General features: G+C 51.5%; 1 protein-coding gene across 5 annotated transcripts in view; it reads right to left on the bottom strand.

The window, feature by feature from the left end:
- TXNDC16 (thioredoxin domain containing 16) overlaps nt 1–15142 on the bottom strand; it is a 42291-nt gene extending 27149 nt beyond the window's left edge. Inside the window, exons 1-11 of one of the 5 annotated variants that reach the window (XM_080594110.1) lie at nt 14717–15142; nt 10552–10744; nt 9003–9206; nt 8142–8224; nt 6977–7050; nt 6191–6265; nt 5730–5851; nt 5120–5210; nt 3407–3563; nt 1998–2164; nt 950–1010 (exon numbers count right to left, since the gene is read on the bottom strand). In XM_080594110.1, the coding sequence (XP_080450236.1) occupies nt 950–1010; nt 1998–2164; nt 3407–3563; nt 5120–5210; nt 5730–5851; nt 6191–6265; nt 6977–7050; nt 8142–8224; nt 9003–9171 (999 nt within the window). In that variant the 5' untranslated portion in view covers nt 9172–9206; nt 10552–10744; nt 14717–15142. The remainder of the gene's footprint in view (nt 1–949; nt 1011–1997; nt 2165–3406; nt 3564–5119; nt 5211–5729; nt 5852–6190; nt 6266–6976; nt 7051–8141; nt 8225–9002; nt 9207–10551; nt 10745–14716) is intronic. The other 4 variants (XM_080594109.1, XM_080594112.1, XM_080594111.1 and 1 more) reach the window with 4 other exon arrangements.
- Nucleotides 15143–15251: the final 109 nt, after the last annotated feature.

Here is a 15251-nt window from a genome sequence, read left to right as displayed (position 1 = left end):
AGCCCATCACAGCCTGGGAAAATGGCACAGAAGATCTTTTATCTCATGTAGCTCAACAAAGAAGAGTGCTCCCAAGTGTAATGGACTGCCAACCAATGGAAAGTAAAAAGCAAAGTGTATTTCTCAGAAATGAGACCTTGTCAGCTTAAAACCAGTTCTGGCACTGTCTCAGCAAGAGGCACTTCAGAGAAAATGCATTTTATAATGAACTGAGAGAAATGACAAACTGCTGGCACCTCCCGTTGGCTCTAAGAGAAGAAACACAACGTGCACATCTCTCACCAGGCCGGGGGAAGCCCTCGGGGGACACTCAGATTCAGGTCTGATCCTGTTTCTTTCCAATCTCAAATGTGACAGTTCAAGCAATTTGGGGCAATGTGTGTTCCCTGGCATTTGTTGCCTCACAAGCTGGGTCAGGCCCCTCCAGAGTTTAGCTCATCTTGATCAGCCTCATTTATCTCAGGCTCTGCCCTTCTCCCAGATCACTGCCAGAGGCATTTGGTTACATCAGTTCGGCACAGACCTTTGCTTGTTTGCTTTCTGGCTCTTAGTTTCATGCTCATTTCCCCTTCCATCTTTTGAACTCCTTTCCTACTGGGCCAAGGGCCTTTAGAAGTCCAAATCTTCTGGGAATTTACACTTGGACTCCTACCTTGGATAGTTCACAACCTTGCATTGCTTTATTGTGCAATGGAGATATCACCCTACGATTAGAGCCCAAAATAAACACTTCCTTTTATCTCCTATAGGCAGGCACAATTGCTCTGCACTACCAAGCTCAGGCAGCTCCAAATACGTGCACAGAGCTATGGAAAGACTATGTTCCCTTGAGCTTTTGGGAAGGTTGTCAAATCACAACAGAGGCAAGCAACACCCTAACACCTTCTCAGGAGAACCACATCCAGATAGTGAAATAAGAGTTGTACAATAAAGAAACCCAACATCGAACCTCATCTGGTGTCTTGAGAGCGACGTTTGACCGGAGCAGAACATTCAAACCCACGAGGTCCCTTCCAAAATACAAAGTGAATGTTAGATGGTGTGATGATGTGCGAAGTCACCTGCTCTGTTCAGCCTGCCCGGCTGGCAATCGCCCCTCTCTGAGCAGCACCACGTCCTCACAGAGCCGTGCTTCGGGGCCCCGCAGTACCTGTGGGAGCCCAGCCCACGTGAATTAAATCAGCGGTGAAGAGCTGTCAGTCCCAAGTGACCTGGTGGGACTGACACAATCTGTGCTTATTTCACAAGGGCTTTGAATTCCCTTTCTATGATTCATGTCTGCGCTCACACACTGGTAGCCACATCCCAGTGCAGCTGCTCTGACGGTGGATTTTGGCTCACAGTGAATGCAGCCAAGAGGTGCCTCTGTGCAAGGAGAGACCACGATGGCAGAAAGCCGGAAGAAAGCAGCCCACACCCATCCTTCCTCCATCTCCTTCCACTTGCGCTGCTGCCAGCAGCATGGGCACAGAGCAGACATGCCACATCAAGGTCCCAGCCCACAGCTGCTGCATCACCCGCTGACACACAAACTATAGGAGGGGGCAGCCACTCAGGAATGTGAGATCCTGACTTGTTACGGGCTGCCCACTCTCCCGGCTCCAGATCAAACATCACCTGCGCAGATGGGCAAATAAGCCCTCAACAGATCTGTGGTCTTTGGTCTTCTGATCTTTGTGATCTTGGTCTGTGCTTCCCAAGTTTTCTTTCTGAAATTTCTGTCAGTCTGACTATTCTTCTACTTCTAAATCAGCAAGAGACTCAAGTATTTCTACACTTCCAGCTAGAGTCTGAAAGCAAACTTAACTGATACCGGAGAATCATACCCTCAAACCTCAAATCCTCTCACCACATGTAACATAGTCTTATTGCTTCTCACACAAATCCGAGTAAGCCCACTGACTGTGATCCCATTGTCCTTGCTGTGGGGTAACCGAGCTCAGAAACACCACAAAAAAAAAACAAGGAGAATTCCCCAAACACAGGGAAGCAAATACCTGGACAAAAGGGCGACTCCTGCTTTCCCCAAGAGCTGCCAGGCCAAAAACTCTGCTGTTCTCCTGTCTGCCTCGTAGGTCTCTTTCTGGCTGAGGATGAACACAAGTGGCAGCCCAAGCTGTAAGTGAACAGTGGAAACCTTCTCTGGGTCCTCAGCAACCTCTGTCTGCAAAAGATACACGGTTATACTGCAGCACATCTCCACATATTTGACATATTTCAGCTCTTTTCCACCCAGCTGCCTATTTCAATGGAACTTCATTGAAATCATTTTTGAAATTGCTCAACAGGCTCAAAAGTAATTGGAAAGGGAGGCACAGAAGCCTCATTTTCTGAGGAAAACAGCTGGAAAACCAACCACCAGATCACCATCACTTCAAAAAATTGCTGGAAAGTGAGATTAAAAGCTTGGAACAACTTCCTCATTGAAATTTGGAGCCCAGGAGATGGTTCATAGCCTGCAGTTTCTAAGGCCAATAGGTAACCTGGCAGGCTGATCTCCCGCACAGCCCAAGCCATCGTGTTCTCCCCAGCCACTGAAATAAGGACACCTTCCAGAAAAAGCCTCCACCCTGATTCTAAAACATCCACTGAAGCAGAACCCCTGCAACCCTGGTTAAACTGTTCCGACCTTTCATGACCGTCCCTGTTGAAAATCTGGGCTTTAATATTCATGTTCTTTGTGACCTGGCAACTCCTGATGTCAAATTTCCATTAATTTCTGTTTATCTGACAGCCGTGCCCTGGGGCAATTTGGAAGCCTTGACTGCCACACACAAGAGCTGGCATCCTTTCCCTTCGTGTCTCTGACATGTTTTTTCATGATAGCACAGAGCTGCTTAACGAAGTGCTTCCCTCCACGGGCCTACTCCAGGAGGCTGGCTGACGTAGGGACTTCCCAGCTCCTCTGCCCATCATTTCTGCTGGGCAGAGCTGTCACCAGTGGGAACTGGAGGCCTCCTCTGCCCAGTGGGAAAAGGTAGAAGGAGCCTCCTGTCTCCTGTGCCCCACCAGGGCGTGAATCCTGTCTCCCTGAGGTGCTGAGCCCCCTGTGGGGAGCCCATAAGTCCCAGCAAAGTCAAAGAGGCACCTCCACCCCATTTTGAATGAAGCACATTCCCACTCATTGTGCTTATGTACAACCACAGGACCACACATCGGCCCTGAGCCCCGTGAAAAGGAGGTCCACGAAAGCTCAGCAGTCTAATGGAGTGTTACTCACAGTCTCAGACCTGTTCTTTGCTTGAACCCAACCTGGGCGCTTTGCCACTAACTTCACAGGGAAGGGGCAGATTCTCACTCTCTGCCTTGTCCTCTGCTCACACCTCCCTCATCCCCACATCTGCCCCAGCTGCCCTCACACTGCGCAGCCCGAGCGCGGTGCATCGTTTCGCTTTCCCCATCGTACCACAAGAGGAGCCCCCATGAGCTTGAGGTGTCTGTGGATGTTTAGCACGGTCAGGTCCTGCTCCAGGGGTGTCTTCCTGCAGGGCTGCGCCACGTCCGTGGCCTGCTGGCAGTGGCAGAACAACAGCCGGGCAGATGATGCATCAGGCTCATCGCTGCTGGGAGAGAGAAAACAAAACTCACGCTGAGCTAGAGATCCATCAAAAGGTTTAAAAATACCCTGACAGACTGCCGGTTTTTGCTGCCGTGCTTTACAGATGATCTCCCAATTCGGGGTGTGACTGGCACATGGGACTTTGAGAGCTCTACTAGTAACAGGTAGAGTTGTGGCCAGGCACCTTTCACAATTATGCTCACTTTCTAATAATGACCCTGGCTCACCAGGTACAAATGACCTCAACTACAGAACAGTTGGCTTAGCTCAAAAAGGACACAAACACGCTTTTCTCATCGGGACCAGCCTTGCCAGTTCAGTGGGGACCCTGGCATGAGGAGGACAGCTGAAATATAGGTTTACTCATGTCTTTTACCTCACCGATGACATCTTACGTACTATGTAAGGAATATTTCACCTTTTGAACAGCATTGGTTTTATCTATGACAAAGGAAGAAGTGACATCAAGTTCCCTGGATGCTTCCTCGGCTAGTAGTGGTTTCTGGTTCTGATACCTACACCGGTGTTAGGCTGCGGGTCAACTTTGGGAGGTCACATTCCTTTTCCCGTGCATCCATTACACCATCTCCAACATAGGGATCACCTTTTTATGTAAAGGGCTTTATGATTTCTCTGAGAAAAATCATAAAGAGAGGGTGTTGTATTAAGACCCCAAAGCCTGACTGCTGGTGCCCTCTCAGCTTTACGCAGGATGAAGCCATCTCCTGTCCAAATGACAATCGTGCCATCTAGTGGCAGACACAAATCGCGATCCCTGGTCACGATCTGCAAAAACAGGATGTGGAAGCAAGCATATTGCTGTATAAACGCCCTGCTGAAGATACAGCATGTTATCTGAAGATGCAGCATGCTATCCGATATTCCCACCTTCCTCTCTGCCCATCCTGCAGCGACTCTAGTGTGACCTCAGCCACAGTGCCAGATGGATTTGTTCTGCAAAGCTCCAGGGAACCCATGGCTGAGATTCGGTCAGTCAGCTAGGGAAGGGAGACATTGGGCTCTTCCCCTTTTAAATCCCAACAATCCCCTTTAAAATCCGTCAACAATGGCTAGTCCAAATCCAGGAACAAAAGCAGCAGTGGTTTTGGAAAAAGCAAAACAGATCTCACTGTCCACCTTGGCTGTCAACCTAATACCATCCTAGGGTGGAGTCTTTTACCTTGAGATGCAAAATGCATATGCAGGTCCTGAGCTTGTTGACATCCAAGGGGGCTGAGAAAGGTCAACACTGCCAGCTGGTCGGAAAGGAGATTCCTAAATACCCTGGAGGACCCCAAGGTGATCTTTCACTGGAAATCATCTGTTCTCTAGCTCAGCATGAAGCCAGCAGTGAGCCCAGTGCATTACAGGCCTGGCAACATTTGGATGCTTTAAACGCAGGCTACCAGGTTCACTTTTAGTGAAAGTGATTTTTCTCCCATGCAAGCTAGCAAGGATGCCAACGATAGATTTTACCTGGGAACCTGAGAAACCAAAAGAGCAGTGCAAGGGAGCAGATATACCTGGAGTGTGTGCATTTGTGTGTGTGTGTGGACATACCCGGTGTCTTTCAACAGTGTTGCCTCAGTTGTCAGAACAAACTGGTGGACAGTCCCGTAGACAAAAGCCACTTCCATCACAGCTCTGTGCTCTGGAAAGAGAAAAGCGTGACTAATTCACTGATGCAGCTCAGTCCAGATCTCCCCCTTCATCCTTCCCAACCACAAGCATCAAGCCTGAAGCTTTCAGGAACTCTCAGTAAAACTCCACAACTGGCTGAAGACATGCTATGGAGGTAACTGAGTCACTGGGGCTGAACCCAATTGCTGATCTCCGGTAAACACAAAGGTGGGGCAAGTGAATGCATTCTGCTACATATCTGTAGTACAGATCTGCCAAGGGGTTTATTTATTAAGGCAGCAACCACTGGCTTGCTTTCTCTGTCCACTCCATCTCTGAAAGCTTGTGTGCTCCCAGCAAAACCGTCTTGGTCAAAATGATTCATTTGGCAACAAGGCAAGACAGAGGTGGGGAGCTCATGTTTGGGTGGCCCTTTCACATTTCTTCAATTCTCCATTTGCAGGATTCTGAGTCATAAAATGAGCTCCCTTCCACATTAGTAAAAAAAGGCTCTGCAAGGGAGCAAAAAAGAAAAGCTGAGTGTTAATACCTGCTGTTCCAGTAGCTGGTACATACACGAAGACCATGTTCGACCTCCCTTTCAGTGCATTTTCTATGTTCTGAAGATCCGTCAGTGTTTCAACGTATTTAACTTCATTAAAGAGCAGGGCACTGAGAAGACAGAAAACTCATTAGCAACTGCTTTCTTTTAAGAGAGAATTTGCAGCCACATAATCACGATGGAAAAAAAAAACAAAGGTAAAACTCCAGCTTCTTGCTGGCAGATGCAAGATTCACAGCCAAATACAGCTGCCCAGATGTGTGCTTGGTGAGTCACGTCCAGGGCATAGATTTAACAGGGTCAAACCATACCAAAGAGAGAAGCAGCCTTCTGCTTGGCTGAAAACAGCCTCTGGAACATGTGCAGTTTATATTTACGCAAAACTTTCTATCGACAAGTGAAAACAGAAAATAAATGATTTCACAGAGATGGATCTGGTCTGTACTTACAACAGAACATTAGCAACGATGGAGTTCACATCAAACAAGGCATCAGTAGGAAATTCTCTGATCAGCATGTTCCCTCTGGGGAGAGAAGAAAAAATATCACCAAAGAAACCGTGAAAGATTAGCCACACATAGTAAATTCATTTCTACCGCGTAGTATCTCCAGGTGTCTGCTGGCAGGTATGGCTGGAAGGAAAATGTCAGGACTGAACTTGGGGAGTTCCTAGGACTAGCAGGGTCTCCCTGACAGCAGTGATCCCCTCCTCTGTCCTGTACTATAATCAATGAGAACAGAGCACGTTAGTTTTGAAAATGCCCTCTACCTGATACGTGGAAAAGCTTCCAACTGACAGTCCATGCAGAGACCAAGAGTTAAACCTTCCGATCTGTGGTAGGTGAGCCAACCACAACAATAAGAAGGGCACCAAAGAGTGTTTCTTTCTAGGAGCAGATCCAGAACTTAGTGCACTGACTGTAGTCCTGGGGACCTGGTGGTGGGAGCCCAGAGGGACTGACTGAGGATGTCTTTGATGGTTTCATGTAGCAGAACAGCTCTGTGTTGATAAAAAGGAACGTGGAGCAGGACAGGGGTTTTCACGCTGAGGACAAGGCACCTACTTTGCATGTGTGGAAACTTTTTGGAGTACTTTTTGATAAATTCTGTATGCCACTGCTGTCCTCATGGCCCCATGCTTCCTATGCAGGTATCTCTGCTCCCTGACAGCATTTCCTCCAAACCTTTGTACTTGAAAGCAATTACAGCGGGGTGCCCAGAAAGCCCCCCCTTACCTGAACAGGTAGGCTTTCCTTAATGCATTTTCTTTTCCACAGTATCTTGAGACGTCCTCTTTGGGACAGTTAACCTGGACATTGAAAGTACTTATTGGACATTTAGCTCTACAAACGTCTACAAACATATGGTACCACAGCATTCTCCCATTCCAGAACATAAGTGCTAGCTTTTCCAAAACTGCTGGGAGAGAAAGCACAATCACACAGTGAGATGAACAGAGTGCAGTGCTGAGGACTGGAGTTGGTATTTCAGTTCCCCAGCTCAGCCTGCCTCGATTTGGGTCAGACAGGATTAAAAGATCTTGTGATCTGCCAAGCATATTCGAAGTGACAGACCACTGCTTGCTTACTGAACTCAGTCTGCGTCTGGAGGAATTGAAACACACACACACACACATACATACATAAGCACTTCTTATAAAATCTAATTGCACTTGCATGGATTTGTAATTCGGTCACCTAAATCTGCAGAAAAATTCAGCCAAAAAAAAAATAACACATCCTATTTAGCATTTATTGCACTGTATTGAAAAGAAGTGACCTGACCCCCTCCAACATTCTTCACAGTCTGAGCCTCTTCCCTCCCAGTGCACAAGGCGAGATGGAGTCAGGCAAGTTCCATGCCCTGAGTGAAGCAGCAGGCTGATGCTCTTTAGCGCAACACAGTGGGGATCATCTCCTTCCTTGTACCATGTTCAGGGGCACACATCAACAACCAACACCACAAACCATATGCAGCTGTTTGGGAAGTCAGATTAGATCAGCCAGCCAAGCCTGGCACATGAGGTTTCCCACGAAAAAGGCCAATTTTCAAGAAAAATATGAGAAGTTAAATGTCTCCTAAACCCACGAATGCAAATCAAAGCTCTGTTTGAAGTGTGGACAACATTAAGTCTTCCCTGGACAGAGGAATCTACCCAATCCCACAGGCAGAAGGTGTGACACAACCCACAAGCAGGTGTGATGCTTTTGTTTCATAGCAGTGTGGTGTAGTTACCCACAAGCCAGGGCAAGGGAAAAAATGGGATGCCCTGCGCAGCCAGCACCCACTTTCCTGCGGGGTCCCGCTGCTGTCCATCACCGAGGTTGGTAGGGACAATCTCTGTCCACCCCACAGTCAGCCCTGCAGAAATACCCTGCCCCACTCCTTGTTCTCATTTACCTTCACCACTGAAATGCCATAGTCCTGCAGAGCCTCGACCGAGTTCTCAATCTGTTCCAAGAAGGGCTGGGCACCAGGAGAAACTAAAACAGCAAAAAAAAATGAAAAAAAGCTGGTTTCAATCCCTTCCTTTTGCAGACAAGGCAGCAGGAGAGCAGAACGACACCTTTTCTCCCCAGGCCAGGCCCTGCTAGCCTTGCTGGGAGTAATTCCCTGCCCTGAGGCTGGGGGGTCACCGTCTGCCCGTGTTTGCCTGAGCTACCTGTGACAAGGGGGAGGGCGGGCATCAGTGTAGCTGTATCGTACGGATGATCCCTGAATCCAGCTGGATTTCTGTCCCCCCCTTCACTAAAGCCACCATAGCTTTTTTGTTGATAGCTCCCCACCTTCCTTCCCAACACACCCAGCCCCTCAGTGTTCATGGGGGAGCTGCGCTGGGTTTCTCAGCCCACATCCAGGTCTCTGAGAAACCATGCCCGGGGGTCATGGAGGAGCAGAACAAGGAAGCCAAGGTGATGGATCTCCTTGTAATTACGCTGGGAGGTCCTGTGGAAAAGAAACACGGCACCTTTCAGGGGGTAGCTCCTTACAGGGCATCTGGAAAATTAATGAAGAGGCTTGAAGCAGAGTGTCTAGGGACACAACCAGGACAGATGCCACCCCAAGACACTCTGTCTGCCAGGAGCACTCAGGAGCTATGCAAACCCCAATTTGCCAGCCGAGCTTGACCAGCTCTTCAAAACAGCTTTGGGTTTAAAATACTCAGGAATTGTCTCTTCGTTATTCCACTTTCACACACACCCCAACAAGAGCCTCTCCTGAAAACCCAGCTGATGTAAGTGCATGCTGTTGAATACATACCGTTATGGCTGAAATAAGCCAGGGATGCCCTGCCAGCTTGCAAGCTACTGAAATACTCCTGGGGGCTCAACTCCTGTAGCACACTTGTACTTCCCAGCATGGGAATGAAGGAAGCGCAGAAGAGCAGGAAAGAGAAGGAAGGAAACCATCTGTCCTTCTGGGCTGGCATGGTTACTATCGGTTACAGGCACGGGAGAGCCACAACTGCAAAAACAAACAAAAAAACAGAGGAATAACAAAAAACCCCACATATATACGAGTGTTTTCTGTTTAGGTAGGTGCAGCATGACTAATTTACAGATGTGACAGCTACACAAACACCTTGAGGACATCACGAACTAGCTACTCGAACAGTAGGTGATTCACACAACCATGAAAATGACAGCAAAGGCCATTCCCTTTCCCCTGAGTGGCATCTGCAAATGCACGTACCCTCTGTGCTTTCAATTTAGGGCTGTTTTTCTTCCCACCCCCTTTTTTTTTTTCCCCTTTTGAGTCAAACAAAGACGAGAAAACATCTTTTTGTCATTTAACTCCCCTGTTTGAAACCAGGTTCTTCTGCAGCCTGCCCTTCAGGTACCCATCTCTGCTGCTGAGAGCGCTGCAGCAGGGCTGGTCAACAACATCCCTGGTCAACAACGAGACAAAGCCGGAATTCAAGCCACCGAGAACATGTTTGCTTTGCATTACGAGCTGCAGCTGTTTTCCTTAACAAATGCCCCTGTGTACATGGACTGTCATTCCCCCCAGCACCGTGGCAGATGCTGTCAGCTTGTTATCGCTGCTCCGTTACGAGCCCAAACTCAAAGGCTCGAAAACAAAACAGGCAAAGTCCCCCTGCCTTGCTCCAAGAGCTGGCAGCTAGGGAAAGCCAGGCATGTTCAGCCTTCGCAGGCTCCCTTCTCTCCCTGCCATGTACATGAGGTGTTTGGATGAGGCCTCAGCAGCACACAGGAACAAAGACAACGCTGAGGAAGCAATGAAACCTTTTCATCTGGAAGTCTCCCGTTCTCTCCTTTCCCACTTTGGGAAGAGACAGGCTTTTCTGGTCCTTTGGCTCTCCCATCTGTTCATCTGGCTTGCAGAGGGGACCGAGATCGAGAAGACGGGGGGATGGTTTAGTGAACGACAGACTTGGCTGCAGTGGGATGGAAAACTCAACTCAGCCCTGGCACGTTGGAACCAGCCTGGGTCAGAAGGGAGAGCTCCCAACCACGGAGGCAAGGCCAGAGGCGCAGCCCACAGCGATGCAAATACTTCCCAGCGTCGTACCCGGAGGAGGGTGCCAGCAGGTTAAAGCACAGCTCCAACTCCTTCCCAGCCCTGATCTCTCTCCTGGATCTTGTAGTTTTTCCAGCGTCTGCCTTCTGCCCTCTCCACGTCTCCGTGTGGCTGCTGTGCTTCCCCTCGCACGTCTCCCAGAGCCAGTCCCACCTGCCCCACTACAGCCCCTCGCTGTCCCACCACCCCAGCACAAACACATCCCACACTTTTCTGGCTGTTCGCTCACAAATACGTGCTCTTCCCTTCCCCATTTGTGTCCTCTCACCTCCTCGTTACTCCTTCCTGCCCAGGGGCTTCCCTCTGGGCCACATCAACCTCTGCTGAGCCCTCTCCTTCTTCTCCTTCTTGAACTTGCATTTCCCACCCTCCAGCCCTCTGTTCCTCCCAGCCCCAGTCTCTGGCTCTCCACAGCGATGTGCAAGTCTCGGAGGTGTACAAAGGAGCTTCAGGAGCACTCCCTGGAGGCACAGAGACAGAACCGGAGGCGAGACTTATCTCCCATATTCCAGGGAGACTTGGAGCACCTGGATATTTGGGATTTTCTTCGTGAATCATGCCCCATAAACATGTCCAAGCTGGCAACCTTTGCAAACACGTCTCCGATCACTGTTCAAGGCAGGAGAATTTGTTGTCAGTCTGTTGTCTGTTCCTTCAGCCTCGGTATTACAACACCATCTACTCGCCCAGCTGGAAATCTGGCAGCGATCCCATCCCCTTTGCTCATATCCTGACTGCCAGCCCGTCCTCCTCCTTCCATCTCCCATTTTGCCCCAAAAAATCACACGTAAGGCCCTTTAAGCACATCTCTTAACCCCTGGTAAAGCCAGGCCTCACCCCGGAGGAGCGGTCACTGGCCTGCTCTGCCTTCCCACCAACACGTACTGAAACCAGGTTTAAGGGCTTCCCAACAACTCTGGAGCTGTGAGCACTTTATTGCAGCCAAAATCAAGTCTGAGCACACCCAGCTGTAACAGGGACCCAACCGCACCAGGGGACGACAAGCAGTCCTCGAAGCACCCCAGGCTTCATGGTGGAGCACTGGAATTGCTCTGCTGGGGAAGGGGAGAACCCCCCTGTGGAAAACATGAAGAAAAACTTGGCCAAACGACGTTTTAGATAGCACTGGTGCAGCCTGGGGCAGGGAATAGACCTCCGAGGGCTTTCCCAGCCCCATTTTTCGTGCTCAGTGGTGTCGGACCTCACACAGGTTCGAGTGGCACCGCGCAGTGCCTCTGGGGACACTGGCAGGGCCATGTAGGGGCCTGGTACAGGAGTGCCCAGCACACGACCACGGCTCCACCTGGGTGTTAAAAGTCACCACCATCACCCAGCCTTCCTCACTCGGCCTCTGCCAGAATATTCAGCTTTTAGGCCATCTCCTGCGTCACCCCTTTTCCAGCGGGGGAAGATTAACACCGCGTGGTAAGGTGGTTAAGGCCACTGCAGACGACCTAAAATGTGAGCACATACACCAGAGACACAGAGCACAAAATCTCACGTTGGCGTAACTTATTTCTGCTGCCTGGGTTCAGCTTGGGAATCCTGAATCTTAAACTTGGGCTGGGGTCCTCTGATCACCGCCAGGATCCCACCTACAGTTCCTGCTGCCTTGTCTCACACAGCCCCTCACTGACAATATTTATTAAGCTGCAGCTTATTTCTTTCAAAGGAGGGTGATAGGAGGTGGTTTTTAAGATGCACCGGACAAGGTGAAAAAAAAAATAACCAAAAATATAAATATATAAATACACTTTTGGTCTGAATATATTACACTACTGCTTCATCTTCATTTTACCTCATTGCACCAGTATCTTCCAGGCTGCGGAGCCCCCAGCCAGCAAGTTCTTACTCCCTAGGAATATGCTCCTAAAGCATAACGGAGCCACCTCGGCCTTTCCTGTGACGATCGCTACAGATCCGGCCTTTTGCTGAAGCAGGACGTTCACTCTGCACCCAGCAGGTTTGTGTTTCTGGCAGCCAGGCTTGCCTGCCTGTCCTGCCCTTCCAGCAGCAGCTAACCAGCGCAAAGCCCTCCAAACCCGGCCGGCAGAGGGGACACACAAGAGCCCCAAATCCACGCAGGGCTGACTCAACCCACTAGCTAGAGCAGGCAAAACTGGCCTCCAGCACTCTCCCTGGCATGGCTGGATACCCCAGAACAAATACACACGCTGCTGAAAAACGCAAGGGAGAGCGTAACATTGGCCAGCCAGCCCCGGGGCTCGTCCTGCACTTTGGACTGTGCACACAGGTTTTCTTTAGGGGATCCAGAAAACTCACGGAATCAGAGAATATCCTGAGCCGGGAGGGATCCACAGGGATCATCGAGTCTGGCTCCAGGAAAACCTCTTTGTTTCAGCCTCCTGCTCCCCAGATCACACAGGAATCCCACAAGACACACTTGACTGCCCGGCCTTTCCTAAAGCAGCAAGCTTGCCTGCAGCTAGCTTGTCCAAACTCGGAGACTGTCCCAACAGGTGTACTGTCTGCAAACCTGTTTTCTCCCGAGGAGGCGATAAATTGGTTCATCAGAGACACAGAAAGCACCCTTGGGATCCCACAGAAGTGCATCTGGAAACCATCAGCCCACGGCCACTTTGCTGAGTGGGAGCCGGGCTGTCCTGCAAGTTTTTAATTCATCAAAAGACCACGCCAACTGCAAGTGAAATGCCTGACGACTGTTGAAATACTGCTGATGTCAATAAGCAATATTTCAGTCTTTTTGTCTTTTTTTCACGGTGAGGTTATGCGTTGGTTTCATGGAATCCTATGGCTGTGCAGCAATATCGCATCTTCCACTGCGTTACATTATTTTTCACTACAGGCTTCTCTTCCCTGCCCTCCCTCGAAAAAGTGGCCAGCACCAGCCTTCTCCTAATCAGCTGACAAGTCTAAGGTTAATTATCACTACACAGTTTTGCCGGAACAAAGAGCTCATCAGCCTGCTCCCTTCAAAATTTCTGAAGGCAAGTTCTTTGCCCTTGCTGATTTGAGTAAGGTCAAAAAGCCGCCGTTCCCCAGCCCTGAAGCGGTGACAGCACTGAGCTGGTTCTTCGCCGCTTTGGAAAGGGGCCACACTCGTCCGTAAACACAGAAAGGAAATACCTGCTGCCCGTTTCCACCTGCCCCTTCTCCCCAGCAGCCTTGGGGGAGGCACATGTCATATAACCGGTGACAGGGGGAAGCCAGGCGACGTTCCCACCCCGGCCAGTTCTGATTACAGCGGTGTCCTCGATCGTATGTTGCTGTGGCGTTGAGCCCTCAGCCACAGAAAGGGGTTCATTTCTACACTGGACGTACCAAAAAGCGTCCCAGCCAGGCTGCCCCGTGGGGACAATGCTGAGAGCCCGAAGCTGTGCTCGGAGGGAAGGCAGAGCCTCACCACAGCGCTGTTTATCCGGTATTTGTCCCCAGGCACTGCTTCAAGGCAAAGTGCTCGCAGGCTTTTTGTGCGCAGACAAACCCGCTTTTCACTAGCGGCATTTTCGGGACGCTGCAGGCTGCTGTGTAATCCCTCCGCCGCGCGGACCAGCGCCAGCGCAGCTCATGTGACTGGAGGCACATCTGGCACACGAGGTCGTGAGATAGCGGGGCTCCTCTCCGGCACACTGACACTTCCCCCAGAGTCCCTGCTGCCTCTCCCCCGCTCTGCCACCCGCACGCCAGGGTTTTTGGATCCCACATCAGGCGTGCACGAGTCCCGGGGAGGAGGGAGGCCCTGGTGTGAGCGTATGAGATATGGGGCAGGAATAAGAGGGCGAGGGTGCCCATAGGCGAGGCTATCGTGAGCTACAGGAGCTGCATCTTTTGGCACAAGGAACCTTTTGACTTCTCACGGGTTGTCAACAGGGTGGGAAACGTTTACATTAAATAAAATCCCAGCCTGTTGTCCGGTGTGCTTTGTCTCGCTGGGCTTTCTGTGACGTGCCTGTGCTGCCCCCCTGCCGTGGCCGTGCCCCTTTTCCTGCCGGAAAGGGACCTTGAGCCGCTCCCCGGAGTTTAATTTTTGCTTTCAGGTCCCACTTCCCAGCACCCTGGAGGGCACCTGGCCGGGCAGCCCAGCACCCAGCGGCGCGGGCAGGACACGCTGCAGCCTCCCAGCGGGAGCAGAGCTCTTCCATGTCAGCGCAAGGCCAACAGCCCGCGGCGTGACCCGGTGCCATCCTTGCCCCGTGTGTCCCCGAGGACCTTCCTCCCAAAGCCCCTGCGAGGCAGCTGGCCCCGCGATGACGGACGATACCGCTGATGGACGATACCGCCGATGGATGACATCACCGATGGACGATACCGCTGATGGATGTTACTGCTGAGCTGCCTCCGGGCTGGCTCAGGGGTGTCACTGTCACCCACCTGGGATGTCACCTACCTGGGATGTCACCTACCTGGGATGTCACCTACCTGGGATGTCACCTACCTGCGATGCCACCTACCTGGGTGCCCAGCGTGCAGGCGCTGCTGCCAGTGCTGCTCCCCCGTCCCTCGTCCCCCCGCGGGCAGGGCTCCCGTGCCCCAGCACCGCGCTGCGGGTGATGGATCGGAGCCTCAGGGCTCTCGGCGCAGGGGATGAGGACATGGAGGGGACTCCGAGCGACGTCCCCAAGCCCCCGCCATGGTGGACGCCCAACCTGCGCACCCAGCTGCCCTGCTGCTGGGGCGCCCCTCCACCTGCCAGGACCTTAGGGGACCCCCTCAACCTTCCAGGACCTTAGGGGTCCCCTCAACCTGCCAGGACCCTAGGGGACCCCCTGAACCCGCCAGGACCCAGCCCCGTTGCTATGGGGACCCTTCCCCCTGCCAGGACCCTACGGGGCCCCCTCACCCTGCCAGGACCCTCCGCGCCGCTGCGAAGGGCCCCGCCCCGCCCCTTCCCCGGCCCCGCCCCCTCCCCGCACGCACCAATCAGAGCCGCGAACCCCCTCAGCCCCTCCCCCCCACGAGGCGGGGCGCAGCCGCGAGGCGGGCGGC

The sequence above is a fragment of the Anser brachyrhynchus genome, assembly GCF_964034855.1.
Source record: "Anser brachyrhynchus genome assembly, chromosome: 5".
In the NCBI taxonomy this organism is placed as follows: Eukaryota; Metazoa; Chordata; class Aves; order Anseriformes; family Anatidae; genus Anser; species Anser brachyrhynchus.
This window is presented reverse-complemented; position numbering and strand designations above follow the sequence as displayed.